Genomic DNA, 23,928 nt, shown 5'->3' with positions numbered 1-23,928 from the left:
CTTTCCCCCTCAGCACCCTTCCTTCCTGTCCCATGTTACTGTCATAAGAACATGGATCTATCTTGTCCAGCATCCTGTTCTCACAGGGGCCAACCAGAGGAATCACAGATTCAAAGAATTTTAGACTTGGAAGGGACCCCAGGGGTCATCTAGACCGACCCCCTGCGATGCAGGAATCTCAGCTAAAGCATCCATGACGGGTGCCCATCTGACCTCTGCTTACAAACCTCCAAAGGAGAATCTACAACCTCCCCTGGGAGACTGTGTCACTGTCTAACAGCTCTTACTGTCAGAAAGTTCTTCCTGATGTTTAGTCAGAATCTCCTTTTTTGTAACTTGAAACCATAGGTTTCAATCCTACCCTCCAGAGCAAGAAGAAAATTAAGCTTATTCACTCTTCCATGGGACAGCCTTTGAGATATTGGAAGATAGCTATCATAACTCCTCTCAGTATCCTCCTGTCCAGGATAAACATACCCAGCTCCTTCAACTCTTCCTTATCAGGCTTGCTTTCCATACCTTTGAACATCTTGGTTCCCCTCTTCTGTACATGTTCCAGCTTGTCAACATGATCCGTCTAAAATTGTAGTGCCCAGAATTGGATGCAGTACTCCAGGTGTGATCTGATCAAGGCAGAATACAACAGGACTACTACTTGATGCAGCTTAGAATAGCATTGACATTTTGGAGGATGAAATTAATGGACTATGCAGAACTAGATAAACTTACAGGAAGGATTCGAAATCTGAGGGACCAGAAATTCACAGAAGACTGGTGTAAATTTACAGACTATTTGAAAAGCAAATGTGATGATCAGACTACGTTTGTAGGTTTGCAAGAAGTTTTGTGAGGGGAATTATTGGAACTATTGCAAAAATGGATAAAGGGGAGGATGGTTAGTTATGATAATTAAAGGCAATATGAATTTAAGAAATGAACAAGAAGTAGTTAAAACGGTGGATCATCAAAGGTGCTGATGGAAGTCCAAAAAAAGATTGTATAAGTGGTGAAGTTTTGTGGTATGTATTATAATTTATATGTTAAAATTAATAAAAATTATTATATATAAAAAATAGCATTGACATTTTTTGCTACTGCATCACACTGTTGACACATTTTAAGCTTTTGGTTCACCAAGACCCCTAGATCCTTTTCACATGTACTGCTAGTAAGCCAGGTGTCCCCCGCCTTATATTTGTGCATCTGGTTCTTCCTACCTAAGTGCAGAACCTTACATTTGTCCCCCTGTAATTTGTTTCAACTGGTGTTCAGAGTCATGATGCCTCTCAGCAGAGATGATACAAGGCCACTGTGTTGCGCTGGTACCTGGTATCTATGGCACAGGGCACAGACCAGATCCTGCCCTCAATCTTGCAAATATTTACATTTCATGAATTCCCCAAGCAGTGTGATATTCTGCATGCTAAGTTTCATGTAATGTGTGTCATGTTCTCAACACAGTCGAAAGGATTTTTAAGAAATGAACTGCTGCTTGTATTTCAGCTATCCCACAAACAGTTCCACTGAAAGAGACTAGGGCGTCCTCTTCCATTGCAGACTGTGCTCTCTCATGTAGTTATGTTGTTGCAGGTCTCCTCTATTCTGTGACCAGTGAGATGTTCCTGGGATGCAGCGCTCACCCAGATTTTGTTTCCATTTGGAAACAGAGCCCTGGATATTTCTTGGCAGTTGTTTTTCCTTTTTATACTTGGGTTTGCTTACAGGTATACAGGCTGAGCTTAGGCAAAGGTGCAGTCTAAGCCAGCCTTCCCAACCTGGCACCCTCCAGATGTTGCTGGACTACAACTCACAAATCACCTGTGACCATTGGCTGTGCTGGCTGGGGCTGTCTAGGCCCCGTTGTTCATAGAATTCATGAGAAGGTCCCCTGCAGGTCATCCACTCCACCCCACAACTTTTAGCTCACCAAGGATCTCAAAGTAGCACATATGGAGGTGTTGCTCCCAATCCTCATATCAAATCTGGCTGGGCTGAGAAGTGGTGACTGGTGTGCCGGGGGCAACAAAATAAGCTTCCTGGGCAAGTTGGGATTTGAACCTGGCTCTCCCTGGTAAAAGTAATACTCCAGCTATGACACCATCCCAGATTCCCAGACCTTGCTGTTTCCTTTCCAAGGAATGTAGGCATTTTTGCCGCATCCTCCATAATTGATAAGCTCCAAGCTCTGAAAAGCAAGGGATGGAATCTGCACATCTTGTGGTGTCAAAAGGGAGTCTGGCCAGGGAGGGGGAGCGGGCAGGGGAGAGCTTTCACAACAAAGGCAATATTTCCTGCCTCCGCCGACGTGCCTGGGAGAACAGCGAGAACACACTGCCAGCTTTTGACAAACGTCCCTTCTGCCGAGTGTCCGTGCTCCTGCAGCAAAATCAACATTTGGCATTAGCATATGTGAAAATAAATGGACGGGGGGTTTTTAAAAAAGAAAAAAAAGTATGGTCTTGTTTGCAGCATTTTTTTTCATAGAGAAAAGGGCTGCAATGGTTTTGGCTGTCGTAGAATTCCAAAAATTAATATTTTCTCGCAATGCATTTTGCCATTATGGAGTAGAGGTTGGACAACCATTGGTTGCCAAATACCAGTGGTGGGTGGGGCTAGCCAGCCCAACTCCCTCCACTATGACTTAAAATGTGAGGGGTGGGTGGGTGTGAACCCCTTGTGCCTAGTGGTAGGCCCCCCTGATCTAGGGGCTGATATGGCAACCACAAGCCAGCTTGGATCATTATGGGGCCGATCCATGTCTGGCCCCAAACAGAACTGCCCCATGTTTAATGAGGGCTTTAAACCCCAATTAAACATGCAGTGAGGAGAGGAGGGAGGAGGATAGGATAGAGAGGTCTCTGTGAGTGTGTGTAGAGACGAGTCTACTGGACAAAGGGTACATTTGCATTCCCTGGTCTGCCCACTTTTGCCTCTGGCCCCACAAAGCAGTGGCATGTGGACTCTGGGAGGTTGCCCAGGAGGGACTGTGGCCCTTGGGCTGAACAAGATTCCCCCACATCAGGCATCAGCAGTCCTGAGCCGGAGGGACCAGGGACTCCGCAGAAGGCAGCTTTCTATGTTCCCTATTTCCTGTATCACAGTTGTTTTACGGTGAAGATGGTTCATACAATGATGGATTGGATGTTGTCCCTGCATGCCTGAACCAGTCCAAGGGAGACGATGCCGTCTGTGCTCAGGAGATTTATGTGATGCAATTGAATCTCTGGGAGTACTTTTTGTCTTCTTAAGGCAGCCTTGAGAAGTGAGGATTCAGATCTGGTGTGTGTGTGACTCCTCCAAACCCACCTTCTCTGCAACTACAACAAGAACGTTACTTTGGGAAAGTCTGCCATGGATTGCCTGTGTGACAACTACTTAGGGACAAAGGTACAGCTAGACAGGCCACAATAGAAAAGTTTGGGGTAAAGAGAAAATGAGGAGTGACAGAAAGCATAGCCAGGACAGGGCAGACCATCAGAGTGGCATGGAGGCCAACAGTAGGTGGAGCCAGAGCCAGGTGGAGCCACTAGGAATTCGAATTTTGTCCCCGCCACCCAGAGGCATACCTAGGCTCCTAGTATGCATAGCTGCTATCTATTAAAGGAATACACATGCATAAACTTCCTTCAATCTAAAGTTACAACACAAACTAATTATACCATGTATGGTCTTTCCTTCATTACCTATTCATTGAGCAAGCGAACAAAGAATTCTCTCTAAGCCTCCCCCCACCCTGCACGTGATCTCTTTGCATTCCTTTCTACCTGAGGGGTTAGGACATTTGAAGGTACATCTCAGAACAGCAAGGCATGTCTCCTTTCATATGCAGATGCTTAGGAATGTGTTTACAACCTTGGGAGTAAAGCTGCTCCTAGCACAAGATACGGCACAAGGCCTCTAGCCTGGCTAGTTAGCTGAGCTTATAGGTCTCTATGTGCATCAGCAGGGGCCAACCTGCCCAATCCTTAGGTATGTCCAGTGCTTTTTTCCGGGGGGACGCAGGGGGATGCATACCCCTAAACATTTTGTGAATCTAAGTTTAGCCTCATTGAGGGGCAGTATTTCAATATGAGTAGGAAAATGAGAGTACCCCTAAACATTTTTAGGGGAAAAGCACTGGGTACATTCCTGCACCCACTTCCTTGGTGAGTTCTGCGGCCTGAGGAAGACAATGCTGACAGGCTGGCTGGAGGGCAGCCTGAGGGTTGGTGGTGGGACAGTGTTGCATTTGTCCTAATGGACCAGCCTCCACTGCCCTAATGGTCCCCTTCCCTGCTGCCAAGGGGCCTGGGAGGACTGGGGGGGGGGAGGATGGTCAGTGGGTGATTAAGCATTTCCTTGCCAGTCATTTGCCCCTGAAACAGCCTCCTTTGGACTGCGCTCTAGCCTTTGCTGCCATTACGGCAGCAGCCAGCAATGCATTCCATAGAGGCCGGATCTGCCTCAAGCAGTCAGGGAAGGATCACCACACACCTACAGGCACCCTTTGGGACAATGGCCACCTTCATGTATCCCCCCTCCCCTGTAATAATGGGTGTTTGCACAGGGAAATGAAAGAGCATGTAGCAAAAGCAAGAAAAACACACATGTCTTGGGATAATCCTGCAGGCAGCATGACTGAGTCCGCAGGAAGGTCTTGGTGGGAATGAAGATGCAGAAGCGCCTCAACTGTTATAAGCTGCTTTGTTGTGTGGGTGGGTGCAATTTAAAGGGTGTAATGTATTCTCAATTCAGTGCTTTTGATTTTACTTTTATCTTCACAAATACAGAAGCACAGGTGAAAGGAGAAAGAAAAACCTGCCTTTGCAAAAAGAACCACAACTACTTAAAACCTATTATTCACCCAACCCACAACAATACCCCTACAGCAAACAATACATTAACAGCCACTCTCAAGTTTGTTTGCTTTCCCCCTCAGTAAACAATTTATTTTCTATGCCCAAACCAAAAGAATAAATAAAGAAGTATGCCTTTCTAAGGCTCAAAGTGGAATTTCTTATTTTCACACTTATGAAATATTTATTAAAGCAAGAAAAAACTTTCACTGTAATCTTAAGTTCCAGGCTGTTATTTAAAGTTCTAAGTTTTTAAAATGTAGCTCTACAAACATAGACCCACAAATGGGGGGGGGGGGGCAATTGGAGCATCTACTCATTTTGTTTTGTTACAATTCTACCTCCTTTAAAAAGAAAACCCTATAAAGGAAACCCATCCATCTCTAAACATAAAAATGTAACTTATAGATCATCCAGTGAAGCTGAATACTGGAAGATTCAAGACAGATAAAAGAAAGTCCTTCGTGTCGTGCCAAGGTAACTATAGAACTTGCTCCCCTAGGAGGCGGTGATGGCCACCAGACTAGATGGCTTGAAAAGAGGGTCCTTGTTGGCATCCTCTGTCTCGGAGACAGTAGAAGAGTGTGCCTTTGGGGGTGAAGTCAAACTGTTGGAGGGTTAAGGTACCTGCTGTGTCTGTAGAGACTGATACGGGAGAGACATGTTTTGTTGCAGCTGGGGCGGATGAAGGTGCCCAGCTGTGCTGATGCTGATGCACCAGGGCGTTTCTTCTCTCTGTGCTCCTCCCAGCAGTCCTATCTCTTCTGGCCACTGCTCCGGGTGCAGGAGCAGACTGTGTCCAGGCACTGCTGTCGTCTTGCAAGGGATTCCCAATGGCAGGGTTGATGTTGCCAGCCTTCACGTCACATTTTGCAGGCATCCAGCTTGGGGACAGGAAGAAGAGGGGTCGGAGGGTGGGCCTCATCCCACAACCAGACCTCACATTTGGACCAGGTTTTTGGGAGACTGGTTGAGGTGCAGCAACTGGAAAATATCACAGACCTTTACCCACCCACTGACTAAGTTCGTACACAAAGTACATATAGAGTTTTAATTTTTTTCTCCAGATGATCTTTATTGAATTTTTAGTTACATACTGTACATACACATACATTATATTTCACATTTGTTCTTGCTCTCCCGAGCTGACTTCCCTCCTTCCTTCTTCTGGCTTTTTTGTGTCCTCTTTGACTTTTCGCATTATCTTTGTCCATTTTCCACAAGATTGTTCTTCTTCATTTTTTCCATTAAATGTCCGTAAACAAATAAATCTTTCTATATATACAAATTCTTGCTGTCTGTCTATATTCATTTACAAATATTGTTCAATAATAATCCTAATATACATTTTTAATTCATTTCGATATTATTATCCAGTAAATTTCTTGTATTTTCCCGTTATGAGATATTATTTTAATTCTACTGGTTCCCTATTTCACATCATCTTCTCTATATACGTGTAACATAAATTTTCCCCATTCTTTTTGATATGTTTCATTCCCCTGATGTCGAATTTTTGCTGTTAATTTGGCTATTTCTGCGTACTCCATAACCTTGTACTGCCATTCTTCTATTGTAGGCAATTTTTGCTGTTTCCATACCTGAGCCAGCAATAACCTCGCCGCCGTTGTTGCGTATAAGAACAGTTTCTGGTCATTCTTGTCAATGTCTTCTCCCACCATTCCCAACAGGAATGACTCTGTTTTTTTCAAAAACGTATACTTTAAAATCTTCTTTAATTCATTATATATATTTTCCCAATACGTTTTCATTACAAGTCCACCACATGTGGAAGAAACTGCCTTCTTTCACCCCACACTTCCAACAATTTTTATTTCCTGTTTTATACATCTTTGACAATTTAATTGGCGTGAGGTACCATCTGTAAGTCATTATTAACAGATTTTCTTTTAACAATGTACATACTGTAAATTTTAGGCCGGTATTCCATAATTTTATCAACTTTTCATACTCAATGTTGTGGCCTACATCTATTGTCAGGGAAGAGTTAGAGTTAGAAGATTCCAGTTTCCCAGAGGGAGAAAGCATTCCCCAAGGGGGGAAGGAGAGCAGTGAATTGAAGAGAAGAGAGCAAGAGGAACAAGAGGGAGGGACCGGCTGTTCCCAGGAAAGGCCAGGGTTCAGTTCTAGCTCAGATTGGGAGGAGGGGAGATACAGGCCAGCTCTAGCCAGGAGGGGAGGAAAAAGAGCGGGAAAACGAAGGGAAGGGCGCCTTCGCCATTTTGAGAGTGGCTGGTCACCAAGAAGCAGAGCTCAGAAGGTATCTGAAAGAAGTGACTCTGAGGAATAATAGTTAAGAACCGTTTATAAGAATGTTTTGTTAATACGCAATAAAAAGTTTTATAATATAACAAGAAGCATTTGTGTGGTGATCTGAAGAGGACAACGACCAGTCCTGACATCTATTGCCCACTTAATCATGACACTTTTGATTTCTTCATCTTTTGTGTGCCATTCTAATAAATACTCATAGACCTTAGACAGTGCTTTTTTGTTATTTTGTATTACAGTACTGCAGTTTCTAATATTGATTTTGTTTGTTCAAACCCTCTTGTTTTCTTATCCTTTGAGAAGATATCACCCATTTGACATATAGAGTTTTAATTCTTTGCTACCTATTACACAATCTCTTGGAAGATTTACCTGCCTATATTCTAGAAAGCAATTCAGGGCAAGTTTAATATTTTCAGGCAATCATGGTCCAGGCTTCAGATTAGCATGAGGTGTTTTGTTTTGGGTTTAAAAAATAAATAAATCTGCTGCTCATCCTCTCTACACTTTTCTTGTACAGCTCTACCATCTCTGCCCACACATTTTGGAGTGCTGTTTCTGCTATCATGCAGTGGCCCAGTTACAGTAGGTGATTTTAGATCTGGACTTAATGGTCTTATGCTTCACCCGCTTCCGCTTTTGATAGTACTGAGTAATTATTTCGCTTACTTCAAGCCTTGCAGCATTTGGTGTTTTTTTAAAAAGATATTTATTAAAGTTTTACAAAAAGAAGAAAGTTACAGAATAAAAAAGAAAAAAAAGGAAAAATACAAAAAGTACAAAAATACATAGGAAAAAAAGATACAAAATACAGAAAAAATAAATAGAAAATAGTTAAAAACAAATCAATCTTTTCATATCTTAGATTTCATTTACTTATTTCCCCGACCTCCTCACACCTCCCTTTTTTGTATTCCCGTTCACATGGTTAATTCAGCAAATCCTTACCCTCTTTCTTTTTATCTTAATTCTATATCTCAACATATTATAACTTTATATTTTCATCCGTTATCAATCCATTTTTGTATATTCTTATTAACCTTATTGCTAATGCCACTTATTTTCAATCCAGCATCATTTTAACATTCATTAATTTTACAATATTTCTGCAAATAGTCTTTGAATTTCTTCCAATCTTCTTCCACCGACTCTTCTCCCTGGTCTCGGATTCTGCCAGTCATTTCCGCCAGTTCCATATAGTCTATCACCTTAATCTGCCATTCTTCCAAGGTGGGTAAATCTTGTGTCTTCCAATACTTTGCGATGAGTATTCTTGCTGCTGTTGTAGCGTACATAAAGAAAGTTCTATCCTTCTTTGGCACCAATTGGCCGACCATGTCCAGGAGAAAGGCCTCTGGTTTCTTCAAGAAGGTATATTTAAATACCTTTTTCATTTCATTATATATCATCTCCCAGAAAGCCTTAATCCTTGGGTGAAAGGTGAAAGAATGTACCTTCATTTTCTTTACATTTCCAACATTTATTATCGGGCAAATGATAGATTTTTGCAAGCTTGACTGGTGTCATGTACCACCTGTATATCATTTTCACAATATTCTCTCTTAAGGCATTACATGCCGTAAATTTCATACCTGTGGTCCACAACTGTTCCCAGTCAGCAAACATAATGTTATGTCCAACATCTTGTGCCCATTTAATCATAGCAGATTTAACCGTTTCATCCTGAGTATTCCATTTCAACAGCAAGTTATACATTCTTGAAAGTATCTTAGTTTTGGGATCTAACAGTTCTGTTTCCAATTTTGATTTTTCCACCTGGAAGCCAATTTTTTTGTCCAAATTGTAAGCCTCCCTTATTTGATAATAGTGAAGCCAGTCTCGCACTGTATCTTTTAATTTCTCAAAACTCTGCAATTTCAATTTGTCTCCTTCTTGTTCCAGAATTTCCCAATATTTCGGCCATTTGGCCTCCATATTGAGCTTTTTCTGAGCCTTCGCTTCCATTGGTGACAACCACCTTGGGGTTTTATTTTCAAGTAGGTCCTTATATCTTATCCAGACATTAAACAATGCTTTCCTGACAATATGGTTTTTAAATGCTTTGTGTGCTTTAACCTTGTCATACCACAAATATGCATGCCACCCAAAAACGTTATTAAAACCTTCTAAATCCATAATGTCTATGTTCTCAAGAAGCAGCCATTCTTTCAACCAGCAGAATGCTGCTGATTCATAATAGAGTATAAGGTCTGGCAGGGCAAATCCACCTCTTTCCTTTACATCAGTTAGTATTTTAAATTTTATTCTGGGCTTCTTGCCCTGCCAAACAAATCTAGAAATGTCTCTCTGCCACTTCTTGAAACAGTCCATTTTGTCCAAAATTTGCAATGATTGAAACAAAAATAACATTCTTGGCAATACATTCATCTTTATAACAGCAATTCGACCTAACAAGGAAAGCTTCAAGTTTGACCATATTTCTAGATCCTTTTTCACTTCTGACCAACATTTCTCATAATCGTCTTTAAATAAGTTTAAGTTCTTAGCGGTCATATTAACCCCCAGGTATTTTACTTTCTTAACCAATGTTAAACCTGTCTCCTTCTGAAACCTCTCTTTCTCAATCGGTGTTAAGTTTTTCTCAAGAACTTTAGTTTTTAACTTGTTCAACTTAAATCCTGCCACATGACCAAATTCTTGAATCAGTTCTAATACTCTTTTAGTACTAGATTCTGGCTCCTGTAACGTCAGTACTAAGTCATCTGCAAAAGCTTTCAATTTGTACTGTTTGGCTCCGACCTGTGTACCTTTAATCAAACGGTCCCTTCTGATCATATTTAGCAAAACCTCCAGGACCGAAATAAAAATCAATGGGGAAATTGGGCAGCCTTGCCATGTCCCTTTCTCTATCTTAAATTCCTCTGTCACCACATTATTAACTATTAGTTTAGCCTTTTGTTCTGAGTAAATTGCACCTATACCATTTTCAAACCCTTGACCAACCCCCATCCCCTGAAGATTTTTCTTCATGAAACTCCAAGAAATATTATCAAAGGCTTTCTCCACATCTACAAAGATTAAGACTGCTTTAGTGTTAATGTTCACTTGCAACTTCTCCAGAATGTTAATTATATTCCTCGTGTTATCAGACAAGTGTCTACCCGGGAGAAAGTCAGCTTGGTCTTTATGTATCTCCTCCACTAATACTTTTTTTAGCCTTTTAGCCAAGATATCTGCAAAAATTTTGTAATCCACATTAAGCAGGGATATGGGGCGGTAGTTCTTAAGTTGTGTCTTTTCAGACTCAGTTTTCAGTATAAGTGTAATATAGGCTTCCTTCCACGACTCTGGCGCTTTCCCCCCCTCCAAAATTTCATTGCAGACCTCCTTTAGTGGTTGAATTATCCAATCTTTCAAAGATCTATAATATTTCGAGGTTAAGCCATCCGGCCCTGGAGATTTGCCCAACTGCATATTCTGGATGGCACCTTCCACCTCCTGTTCTGTTATTTTATAGTTCAACATTAACTTATTTTCTTGAGAGATTTTTTGTAGTCCATTTGTTTTTAGAAATTGATTTATGTCAGTTTCTTTCTGTGGCCCTTGTGTATATAACTGTTTAAAATACCTCTGGAAACATTTTCTAATTTCCACTGGATTCTGTATATTCTTTCCTTCCACTTCCAAATTGGTAATAGTGTTGAGTTTTTGTCTTTTTTCATTTGCCAAGCTAGCAGTTTCCCACATTTGTTAGCCGATTCAAATGTCCTTTGTCTCATCTGTTTGATTTTCCATTCTATTTCCTGGTTCATCATTTTCATATATTGAACTTGGTATAACTTTATTTCTCTCAGAATCTCTTGTGACTTTGGTTTCGCTCTCAATTTCCTCTCTCCCTCTTTTATTTTCTCCAAAATTTTATCTTTTTTCTCATTTTGAGTTCTCTTCTTTATTGCATTCTGTTGAATTAGAAACCCCCTCATAACCGCTTTGCTTGCATCCCAGATTACTCTTTTTTCCATAGTAGTGTTCATATTTATCTCAAAATAGTCTCTCAAGGTTTTTTGGTCCTTCTTAGTAACCTCTGCATCTCTAAACAAGGTGTCATTCATCCTCCATCTAAAGGAACCAGTTGGTATTAGTTTCATCTCCATTCTCACAGCATTATGGTCGGAGCAAGTTTTAGGGCAAATTTCCGCTTTTCGAATCTTGGGAGCCAGTCCTCTAGTTATCCAGATTTGGTCAATTCTTGTCCATGTCATTTTGGCTTCAGAGAAGAAAGTTCCCTCTCTACCCAAGGGATTCTTTGTTCTCCAAATGTCAATCAAGTCCATATTGTCAGTCATCTCAAAAAAGGTTTTTGGTAGTCTGCCATCTTTGGTAACTACCTGTCTCTGTGACTTGTCCATGTTTGTAGATACCACTCCATTCATATCTCCCATCATGATAATGTTGTAATCCATATAGTCCAACAATGAGCCTTGCAGCATTTGGGGGCCCTCCTGCTCATTCCGCTAAGCAGGGTCCTGGATTCCTGCCTCAGAGTCCTGCCCTGAGGACCTCACTACACCCAGGAGGACTAGCTACTTGCTTTAGGTGGGGGGGGGAGGCACAAACTCTTCAGCTGGCATTTTGGTATCACTCAAATTTGGCTGATCTACTGAGAAGTCATAGGAAGACTTGGCATGGTATCACTCACTGATGATCTCTAATGTGCTGAATGTAAATTATGGGCGGGTTGCCGTGCCACATCCAGAAGGAGAGAGCATGAGGCTGGCTAACACGGGTCTGACCTAGTTTGCATTCTCTGTCCACCGTCCACTCTGTTAAGGGCTGCTCCTTCTGCTCTGTTTCCCAAGAGGCTTTCTCAATTTTCTTGCATGATGTGGTTGGTGGAAAGGAGGGACTGATGGACTCTGAAAGAGTACAGACTATCTGGCTGTGGCTTGTTTGCCTGGGAATGGTGCTCTGTGGGGCTTCCTTTCTCTCTTGCAGCCTTTCCCTCCAATTTCTTAGCAGGCGCCTCTTTAAGAAACTGAAATGGGATGGGGCAGGGGAAGAGAGAAGACAGCCAAATGGGTGATGAAGCTTCGTGACATAACAGGAAAGGACAGAATAGGTCACGCCACAACTCATTACGTGCGTTCGGCATGTCCCAGGGCAAGCGGGGACTAAAAATAGCATTTGCCGCTCCATATTTAGTTGGGGAAAGAAAGGAATCAAGTGAATTTTAGAAACACATTGCGTTTGTGTGGGTTGGGAAGAGGGAGGTGGCATCGTGGGAAAGAGGGAAGGAGGGCAGGCAGTGCAGACTTGGGATGGAGTCAGTGTGACAGGTCTGCTCTTGTGGCCTATAACCCCAGGGTTATGGTCCCAGAGCCCTAAAGCATTTGGACACAGAGACAGCATTTTAATGATCAAGAGGCACTGGGCCAGAGAGTTTTTCCTCCTTGTCTTAGTCAAACAAGCAGACAATAACCTATGTTTCCAGGATCTAGCTACATACAAGAGTTCCCAGTGTTCTGTCACACTCCCATGTGACCAAGAAATGAAAAGCAGGGAAGAAGGGGGCAGATAAGAAACAATGCTTGATTCTGATCAGCTGATTTCAGCAGTGGCTGGAAACCTGAGGTTGTATTTCAACCACAGCAGGGCATCTCTTCACTCACCCATCTCCATGCCACAGCAAGCCACAGGGAAGACTTTACCATGAGCAGAGACGGTTTTAGGGTAGCACAACTGGTGTGGCTGCACTGGGCACACACTGCAGGGGGTGTTAAAGCAATGCTATAGCAATGGAGCATGAGAGGTGGGAGACGTAAAATTTTAGCATTGCACAGGGCGCTGCTGAAATTTGAGAGCTCAACGTCTGTCACGGCCGTGAGCACACCTGTCAGGGCTGTTTTGCTCAAACCAGCATTGCATCTGAACCCAGGATCATGGTTCCATTCACTCTAACAAACCATGATCAGTAAGCCAAGAAGAAACTTTGGCTACAGATAGTGGCTGGTTGGGAGCAAAACAAATGACAATCCTTCACTGTGAGACATAATGTCAAGTCAGCAATCGTGTTTCCTCTGTGTGTCATTTTAGACCATTCCCTGGGAGGAGAATGGTGTCCCCCAGTGAGAGCTGCCATTTTTTAGCGGCAAGTGCCACTTTTTTCGCCAGAATGCCCCAGAGCAACAGAAAAGTGTGGAGAAACTGGATAGTCTCTCTCTCTCTCTCTCTCTCTCTCTCTCTCTCTCTCTCTCTCTCCTAAGAGCCATCCAATGAGGCTGACTGTTGGAAGACCCAGGAGAGATAGAGGGAAGTAGTTTGCCCCACAATGCCTAGTCAACGATGGAAATCACTCATGCAATCATACCTATCCAAAACTTGGATAACTTCAAAAACAGGTTGGACAAATTCATGGCCAATAAGTCTATCAGTGACCACTAGCTATGCTGGCTGTATCCCACCTCCCTGGTCTGAGGCCATCTGCCTCTGAATGCCAGTTGCTGAAGAATCACAAGTGGGGAGACTGTTCTTGCCCTCCGTTGTGGGCTTCCCACAAGCATCTGACTGGCCACTGTGAGGACAGGATGCTGGACTCGATGGGCCTGATCCAGCAGGGCTCTTTTTATGTTCTTTATATCTGTGGCATTCTGGGAAAAGAAGACAGTGGCTTATGGGAGGGAGGGAGCCACCAAAATACAGTGGTACCTCGGGTTACATACGCTTCAGGTTACATACGCTTCAGGTTACAGACTCCGCTAACCCAGAAATAGTACCTCGGGTTAAGAAATTTGCTTCAGGATGAGAACCGAAATCATGCTCCGACAGCGCAGTGGCAGCAGGAGGCCCCATTAGCTAAAGTGGTGCCTCAGGTTAAGAACAGTTTCAGGTTAAGAATGGAACTCCGGAATGAATTAAGTACTTAACCTGAGGTACCACTGTAAGCATTACTGCTGCCGCCACATAAAACAATAACAACAAAGAAAGGGGGAAATGGAACTGAACATGAACAAATAAATGCTGAAACAAATGTGCTTTTAATGGCTGAATAATGAAATGAGTGAAGTTTTTAATAATGGAAACAAATGGACTTACAAAATAGAGGGGGAAACTGTACACCCCTAAGAATCATGATGTATTCTTGTTTAACTGTAAGCAGCACATTAGCATAATTTGATCATAGAATCATAGAGTTGGAAGAGACCACAAGGGCCATCGAGTCCAACCCCCTGCCAAGCAGGAAACACCATCAGAGCACTCCTGACATATGGTTGTCAAGCCTCTGCTTAAAGACCTCCAAAGAAGGAGACTCCACCACACTCCTTGGCAGCAAATTATAACTGTCAGATAACTGTCTGCTTTTTATTTTGTATTAAAGATCTCCCAGACTTGCCTGCATCTCACAGTTCTGCAAGTTTTGTGGGGAAGTGTGTCTGTGCATGCACACAATGACAACAGCCAATGCTAACTCTTCAAAAAGCCAGCAAATATTTACAGAGATGCCGTGTGGGCGGGAGTCAGGCTGGGGAAGATGAGGAGAGACAAGCAGCAAATCTTTTCCACAGGCTGTTGTGTTGGCAGAACTTGGCATCTCCAGTCTCTCTGGTGGCTTCTTTTTCATGGGAACTCCGAAGAAGCAAGATAAGCCCTGCCTCTGTTTCTCAGGCTTTTTTCTAGAGCTTTCGCTCTTAAGATGCCTTCAGCCCCATGGCCTCCATGGCCAAATTTTCAGGGATGGAGGGAGTTAGAGTCCCAGCAACATCTGTAGGACACTAAGTTGGGGGGAGGCTGGTTTCAAGCTTGGGGTGGAGGCTATGTGTAGTGTATTTCTTTACATTTCCTAATCAATAGATAAAACCTTTCTTATTCTCAGCTGTGTCCCTCCAGGTTGTTTGTAAGCAAATTAACATAATTTCTGATGGTCACACCTAGTGAATTATTCTACTATATATTATTAATTTACTACACTATTCAGGAATAATTAATAATTATTGTATATTGTTGTCTAATTAATTAATTGCATTTGTATCCTGAATTACCTTCAAAGAGATCAAGGTAGCATTCATGGAAATATAAAGTTTTCATCCTCAGAACGACCCCTGTGAAATGGTTTGAAAAATGGTGATTGACTTCTTGGATGAGCAGTGTGTGTGTTTGTGTGTGTGTGTGTGCATGCACGTGTGCAGAGGACTCCTCCAAGTCTCCCTTTCTTCCATTGTGTTCCTTATGTGACAGCCCAATCTGAGATGGTGACAAGGGCTTACTGTGGGGTTTCCTATGTAAGACCCTTTTGACACTGTGGAGCGAGATACACTCCTGGAGCAGGATAGGATGGTAGAATGAACTGTACCACTTCAAGAAAAGGCACATTTTTTAATCTTCCTCATTCTTTGCAAAGAGAGTGTAATGGTTATAGGGGTTGCTCGTGCGTAAGTTGCCGCCACTCCTGGCTAGGTTGCCTGGTTAAACCTTTTCTGTCTGGACAGCCCTTCACTTCGTGGCTGTTTCAGTCGCTAGCAGAATCCGTCAGTGAGCGTTTCTTGAACGCAAAGAAGTTCTTTGACACCAAGTTTACGCCTACTTTCCCTGCGTGGAAGTCTTCTGCGCAGGGTGGGTGTGGGCAGCGGAGGACCTGTGCTCTCCCCGCTGGTCTCCGGCGAAGAGTCCTGGAGCCCCCTCTCCGATTCCCCCATCCGCCCCCCTTTATCCCTGGTGTTACGCTGATTTCCTTCCCCAGCCGATGAGTCCCCTCTCTCCCTGCTGGGCCCTTCTCCAGCATCGCTTGGGAGCCTTGCCTCCACTTCTGGCTCCGATGTCAGTTCCCTGACAGAGAGCAAGCGAGAAACAAATCTCTCAGCCCCACATTATTCTGCTGCATATATAGATATGACCCAAGTCAAAGAGTGTACATGTAGTAAACCAGAATACCCCTTGTTTGGATGAGATCTCAACTTGGGGCAAGAGAACTTACCTAGGCACATGACATCTTGCCTTTCTTTCTCTGCCTCATTTGCACTAAACTCCTATGCCTGCTGAAAAGCCTATTTGTTTATTTATTAGATTTGTGTTCCCCACCCACAAATGAAACTCAAAGCAATTTCCAGGATTTTGAGCCTTTGTTCTCCCATGAAGATCTTCAGCACAAATACAACAACTCTTTAAAACCCCTTTCAGTTGGGTTTGACTGTCTGCCTGCCCCTGCAAGAGAATCCAGTAGTGCTTGCTGTGAGGACTTCCTGTAATTCTGAAACTGGTTTCAATGTGTAGTGCAAATATACTGGTGTCTCCTCTATCTGCAGGTATTGGGATCAGGAGCAAGGCCAGAAGCCCTGACCATGTTGCTGAGTGCTCTATGCTTCTTTCTCTTTGCAGACTCTCTTCCAGAGCCCCGATGAAGGCTGGCAGGTCTACACTTCCGCTCAGGCCCCCGATGGCAAATGTCTGTGCACAGCTGTCATCCCTGTCCAGGGCACATGCTCCAGGGACCTGCGCAGCCGACAACTACGGCAGCTGATGGAAAAAGTAAGTGATGTATTTTTAATTTGGGATGCTGGTGGGGACTGCTCTAGACCTATTGCAGATGCTGATTGGGATGGAGGAGTAGATCCAACTGTTTCTGCAGTATGTCACTTTTGCAGGTGTTCATTCATCAGTCTTTTCTGTCCCATTCCCTTAATTTTTTGGTAAAGTTTTTTAAAAATTCATTCTATAATGTATTAAAAACAGATATTTAAACAGAATTTAAAACAAAAAATTATAACAACAGGTGAAAATTAAAAGATGGAAAACAAAACTGCAAAATAGGCACATAGAATTAATACAGTTGCACTTGGGTTAAAAAAACCCCAAAGTCCAAGTAATGACTATCAACATCACCAGATTATCAAGTCTAGTTCCAGATTTGCCAAGCTTGTGACATGGGTCCATCTTGAAAATGATGGTTCTGCTATATATTTCATAAAAGAATGCCAAATCATATAAAAAGCATCTTCAGGTTCTAGTCCTTATCGCAAATTATGTGTTATTTTCTCCATTATAACTATATTCCAGAGACAGTGGAACCAAGCACACTGTGTAAGATTTTGGGATGCTTCCTATTGAGTTGCAATTCCTATTCATGCTGCCAATATCATATATAAGACCAAGTATTTTGGTTATATATCTACATTAATCTATGCTTTAAAAAAATAATAATGAACAAACAAGAAAATCCACATTTACATAAGAGGTTTTGAAAGCGTATTTCAAAAAACCCGACTTATTTCTCAATGTATTTTATTTCAAAGGTGCAAGTTGAGCTGAGAACTGTATCACAGAATTTGGAGAAGTGTTAACTTTGAAGGATAACTATCTTCCAAATTCCAGCCTCCACAGTAGTCCAGGAGGTGCAGCAGTTTGTACTGGGGTTCACAAATATCAAATTCCTCAAGCAGTGCCAACAGATGCTGCAGGAATTGTGCCCATTTTGGTTGAGAAAGGAGCGAACACAGAACACTTCTCTTTTCCCAGGACATTCACCACGAAGCTACCTACTGCTCCAACAGCGGAGGGAGACTAACACAGCCACCATGGCTGGCAGCCACTAATAGCCTGTTCTTCCTTCCTCTAATCCTCATTTAAAGCCATCCCAATTCATGGCCATTGTGATATCTTGCCGGAGCAAATTCTATAGTTTACCTACCCGCTGCGACAAGAAGTGCTTTGTTTTGTCTTTGTTTTGTCTCCCAACAGTCAGCATCATTGGATATGTTGTATTAAGCAAGAGGGAGTTGAGAAAGGGGGAGTCTCCCTGTCCCCTTCCTCCACACCAATCATACATTTGGGTCCTCAGCCAAACCTTTCAGTCTGGTTGGGGTTCATTTCCATTCTATTGTAGGATTCATTCCAAACCAGAGCTTGAGGGGTCACAGCGTTGCCCTTTGTGCATAAGAACGCATAGACTGCTGTCCCATTGCTAAAACAAGGAAGAAAGGGGTAAATCTCAGGTTTGGGCTCTCATTTAGGTACAAGGCCTGTTTCCTACCCCCCTCAAAACAACTTTTAATTACTGCATTTCCCCCACAGCCCTTTGCTCTTGCAACATTTAATTGGAAGCCGGAGACTTTGATCCTTCTGTTAGCTGTGCTTTCTTCTCCAAGACAGCTCCGCTTCTTAGGATTCCAGGGAAGATGCATGGAGGCTTCCTCTGTCTCACCTTCTTCTGCTTAATGAGATGCAAATGGTGCCTTTATTGCTCCACATGGAGCCTCCACATGGCAGGATGAGCAGTAAATCCCCCTCCTCCAGATTAATTGTGTTAAAATCTTATTACAAAGAGAAGATGGCTTCTTATTGACTTCGCACGTGCAAATAAAGTATTTATTAGCCAAATAAGAATCACATCAATTTACAATTGCAATTACTAGAAGCCCCCCACAAAGGAGTTGCAGGCGAAGAGAGTCTGCCAAGCTCAGCTTTCACATGGCTTTTGAAAGCTTCAAAATGGGGGCAGGGATGGGAAACAAGGGACCCACTTGGCACATTTACATGCTAGCTGTTGATAAGAAACCTAGGAGTGCTTGTATGTGTTTTATAATGTAGGTTTCTAGCCCTCACAGTTTTTGGAAGATGACTTTGAGACAGTAGGGTGGGATTTAATAGACCTGCCCACATTTGACACTGAGGAGAAGGTAGAAGAAATGAAGCATGAACTTAAGGATTCAAGTTTAGAAGAGAAGCTGGTGGAACAGGTGTGGGGAGGAACAGAGGGAGGATTGCAAGGACTGTAAAGTCCATATCCCTTGCTAAGTATATATGGGATGCAGTGCAAGCAGCGTTTGTGGTTGTGAGGCCCATTGTAAATTTGTCAAGAAATCAAATGAGGGATGCATACTATATGCATTTATTTTGTTTTATTTTTGGTTGGAGAACTTCATGCCAAAATTCAGGGAAGTGCAAATTTCAAAGGATAGCTCTGTTTTGACTTGTATCTTGATTTGGGTAGTGCACAATTGGTAGATTTTCATGAAAACATCAACCAAACAGTTCCCCTCCCCTCCCTAAATACAGCTCCCAGAATCCCTGATCATTGCCCATCTTAGCTGGTGATGACAGACCTGGAGTGGAGTCAAACAACATCTGGATGAAACTGACGTGATTGTGGTGGTGATTTTGATTTATTACCTGCCCTTCTCCCTAAAGTTCCAGAGCAGGTTACGACCATTCAAAATGCAACTTAATAAACAGTTTTTAAAACTTGCCGTTCCCCCCTCCAAAAATCTCCACAATTACAAAAAACAGGGAGAGTCCTGGTATAAAAGATGCTGTAAGACAGCTCATAAGTTTGGACTGGGTCTAAACTAGGGGTGGTCTACATGCCCCCACCCAAAAAATACATGGCCATATTTGGAAGTTTTTGGAATGTACCAAAATTTACCCCTTACCATTTAGGAATGTGATCAGCTCTTTCACATTTTATGTTTAATTTGAAGTTTATTGCTTTTGTAGACAATGGCAATCACTTCAAAATAGTTCTGTTTCCAGATGCTTGACCATGATACAGCATCATTTTGGGGTGTGGGGGGTGGGGTGGGGAGAATGCATAGTGGCTGCAACAAAAGTAGCCAAATAAACATGCTGCAAAACAATCCCTGGTAGGTCCATTAACTCCAGGGTCTATAATTATTTAGCTGCATCACAGGTATGCGGTTTAGTCCTCCTGGCCTCATGACACGGAAAAGCTGTCTGTGGACAAACAGGCCCCCTCGGCCTGAAGCGAGATGAGCCCCACACTCCATAATCACCTTTGACTGGACTTAACTGTCCAGGGGTCCTTCACCTTTTCGTACCTTTTATCCTTTCATAAATCACTTAGAGGGTTTCCTTTTACAATCAAGTGGTATATAAATGCTATGAAATAAAGTTTTTCCTGCTTGCACCCCCCCGCATGTCCCCTTGTTTGCAAGAGTTGCCTCTTGTTGCACAGATCTAGCTACTACTTACTCACCTTTCAGCAGCCACATACCCTCCAACATTTCTCACTCCCCTGCAACTGACCTTCCTTGACCCACCATTTTTGTCCTTTCCACACAAACACACACCAGCCACTGCAGAGCATTTCCCTCAGAAGAAGGGAGAGTGCCACCACCACTTCACCAATGGGACACAGCACACATGGCAGCCACCCTCCTGAGAAAATCCATTAATCCCTATTCTATTCTATTCTATTCTATTCTCTGGCAGATTTACAAAAGGAAAAACACACACCAATATATAGAAAGGGGCAAGTAGATCTTTGATTTTTAAAAATCAGGACTCCTTCTGCTCCACTCTGCTCGCCCTGGTGGCCCTGCCCTCTGCCTATAGCTCAAAGCCAGCGCATCAAGCAGGGCTGGGCCTCAGCAGCCTCTCCTCCTCCTTGCCTGCTCCCTAGCAGCAGCTGTGAGCTGCCCAAGGGAGGAGGCCAGCGGGAGGGGCCCAGGAGAGGCAATGGGGTGCTCCCCTGCAGCTGCAGCTGCTCAGGACAAGTGCTGGCTCCTCCTCATCCCCAAACTTGGTGGTGGTGGCCCTGGTGGGGAAGATAGGGACATTCCAGGATCAAATCAGAAGCCGGGGTAGTTTTTGCAATTCTGGGACTGTTGCTGGACAATAGGGGCACTTGGAGGGTATGGCGGCTTTTGCTACTTGCTTCTTCTATGGTCCAGTCGAGATGGCAAAGTGGCATAGCAAGAGCCTGGCTAGGCAACCCCAGCATATGGGTCTTGCCTTGCAGCTCAGAATGTGTTAACATGACTGAAAGCACAGAATAGGCAACAGCTGGTCAGTGGAGTCTCCAAGTTTGCTTGCTCTCTCTGAGCTCCACAAGAGACACTTAAGCGGCCATCAGTTGGCAGTGTTGCTTGGGGGTGCTCTGGGTCCCCTCCCCCTTAATGGAGCTGAGATTGGAAAGGAGCTCCATTTCTCAGCAGAGGTTTGGCTTTATGGTCTGCATTTGCAGGTCAGGATATGAGACAAAACACACTGATCTATTGGGTGCTAAGGGCACTATTACTCTTGAGTCCTATTGATCATTTGCACTGAAAATTGCAACAGCCAAGATGGTACAGTAATACTGTCACCCAATGGCTGGGAATTTTATGCAGGAAAACAAAATGAAGAGCCTATTTTTTGTAGATCTGCACCATATAAACCTAAGTCTGCTTTATACTTATACCTGTTTTGCTGTCTCAGGCTCCCCCCAGACTGTATTTTGGTGCGGGTGCTGCAAATTAGACTGGCTTCCTTGCAGCACTACAGGTCTCTGTTGAAGCATCTTGTGGTGTAGATTTGCCTTTAGTGACAGCATCCCACAAATCAGGCTGCTGCAGTCACAGAATCAGCTGCTACAAGGTGTGGAGATGGTTACTAATCTCTGTAAGGTATGATGTGCCTGCTGTCTATGCTTTGTGAACTTTCACTTCTTTCTGCAAGGGTAGAGAAGTCAAGTATCAGGCTTTGGTTCCAAGACTCCTGTCTGCAAACCCTCCAACATTTCTCTGATGAAAATAGGGAAATCCCTTTTTATAATGATAATTTCACTATTTATACCTCACACATCTTACTGGGTTGCCCCAGCCACTCCGGACAGCTTCCAACCTATATAAAAACATAATAAAACATTAAACATTAAAAAAACTTTCCTATACAGGATTGCCTTCAGACGGCTCAGGTGTCGGATAACTCCAACATTTTTCCAAGGAAAATAGGGATATCCTAAGAAAAAGTGGGACATTCCAGGATCAAATCGGAAACTGGGATGGCTCCTCTAAATCAGGGATGTCCCTGGAATATAGGGACACTTGGGGGGTCTGTGTTTGGCACTTCAGGATGGTAAGTTATATTAGGGCTATCTGCTGGTCTGGCACACCTACAGACTTGATGGTTTTCCCTGAGTGTGCAGCTGTGCTAGCCTAGCTGAGCTGACCCTTCCTCCCCATGGCAGCAACTGAAGGCACAGCTAGGACACGGCTGGCAGTGAATTGCCCTGGTCCAGAAGTAAGAGAAGTAAGTAGAACACTGAAAAGTGCTTTTAAAAAATCTCACTAATCGCTCAAAATATATTTTTAATATATAAAGTATATATATTTTTAAAGCCCACCATCATCTCTTCCCTGATTCCATACCCCTGGACCTTCATATCTCTGGCCTGCTGAAAGCTTTTCTATTCTATCAGTATTACAGAGGCAATTAAGAATACATCTTTCATAATAGCTAGCTGATCCCTGATTTTAACATTTTTATGTGGTTTTAATGGTATGGTTTTATGTAAACTGCTCTGATGTTTTTTTAATGAATGGTATATAACTATTTTTATAAATAAATATATAGCTGTACTGAGACAGACTCTCAAGTTCAACCCTCTTGTCAGGTTTCAGACTTCCAAACCCTGTGGCATCATGGGAAACTCTGCCTTGTGACATCACTCAGCCTTTGTTTGAGTGTGCATGTACATGCACACATATGATATACGTAAAATATTCTTGAGAAGGGGAGGGAAGCAGGGAGAATGAGGCACCCCTGCCCAGCCGTCCCACCCCCCCCAACGCTTTACCTCCCCCAAAGTTCTGAATTGCAAGCAAGTGGCAAAGAGTGCATTGCAAAAATGCACTTTTGAAACAATGACCTTTAGATGCTCTGAGTGGAAAGCTCTTGCACTTGATATTTATTTGTTTTATCTCAGCCTTTTGTTGCAAAGGGTTATGCATTGCGGTTTCCATTTCCACCTGGGAAGCCAAGGACACCCTGCCTGGATTGGCCAGCAAGGCCAGTGTGAGTCACAAACAAATGTATAAATGATCCTTTCTCCACAACCCCCTCACGCCACAAATGTATTCGTTGCTCCTGCCATTTAGAAACATTTGATATTTAATTAACTACTCCGGTGGGGAGGTTGTAGTTGAGGCAGGAAAAAGAGCTGTGGGCAGCCATGAATGCTGGAGGGGCACTGAGGGATCAGGAAAGAAGAGTAATGGCACCCTGGAGATTATCGTCTCCTGGTGGGTTGAAAAATTGGACTTCCTGCCCACCTACCACCTTACTTGCTGCTGCTGTTTCCTTGCCTGTAAATTATCAGAGTGGGCAAATAGATTTGGAGCCGGTTGAGAGCAGGGCCTGCAGAGTTTTCAGAAAACAACACATTCAGCATCCTGAGTTCCAGCAAGCGACACTTCTAATGAGGTTTGGTCTGACCTGCAGGTTTCCCTTTCCTTTTTAATTGGACAGAGTGAAGAAAAGGCTTCAAAGGTCAAGGATGGAAGGGCTCCTAGGGATGGCAAAGTCAGATGCAAACAGAAACTGGACAAGAGGAATAACTTGACTTCAACTCCCATCAGCCCTAGCCAGCATGGTCAACTCTCAGGAATGATGGGGGTTGTAGTCCAGCTGGCAGCTGATAGGTTGCCTAGACCTGCTTTGTTTCTTTCTACAATGTCTTGAGGGAGAAATGAAATACTTCCCACCATCCTTTCAGGCATGACTGTTTGCAAGCACACCATTTCCCCAGCACTGTTTATATTGCACAGTTAGATGACAAACCTCTTTCAAATGTGCCTAGAGAGGCCCTGCTGAGAGTCCCAGCTACAGCCATGGCTTCAGTGACTTGTTGTAGGGCAGGGGTCAGCAAGGCTTACCGGGCATGGGCCGGATCAGTCCCACGGAGATCCTCCGTGGGCCGGACTGGCGCAGCGCAACACTGGAAATCATGTCTGTGCGTGTCTGCGGTGCCGGAAATCGCTTCTGTGCATGGCCAAATGCCAGAAATTGCGCCTGCACTGAAGCAATTTTCTGTATCTGGACATGTGCAGAAGCGATTTCTGGAGCCCCCACA

The 23,928-nt window shown here is 43.4% G+C and overlaps 1 protein-coding gene across 4 annotated transcripts in view; it reads left to right on the top strand.

Moving 5' to 3' along the window:
• The window catches only part of OLFM2 (olfactomedin 2), a 239,928-nt gene that overhangs the window by 124,396 nt on the left and 91,604 nt on the right, over positions 1 to 23,928 (top strand). For all 4 annotated transcript variants that reach the window (XM_053369485.1, XM_053369494.1, XM_053369466.1 and 1 more), the window contains exon 2: positions 16,458 to 16,607. In XM_053369485.1, coding sequence (XP_053225460.1) covers positions 16,458 to 16,607 — 150 coding nt within the window. The remainder of the gene's footprint in view (positions 1 to 16,457; positions 16,608 to 23,928) is intronic.

This window comes from Podarcis raffonei, chromosome 2, assembly GCF_027172205.1.
Source record: "Podarcis raffonei isolate rPodRaf1 chromosome 2, rPodRaf1.pri, whole genome shotgun sequence".
NCBI classification, from domain to species: domain Eukaryota; kingdom Metazoa; phylum Chordata; class Lepidosauria; order Squamata; family Lacertidae; genus Podarcis; species Podarcis raffonei.
Note: the sequence above shows the minus strand (reverse complement) of the source record. Positions and strands in the feature narration are given on the sequence as shown.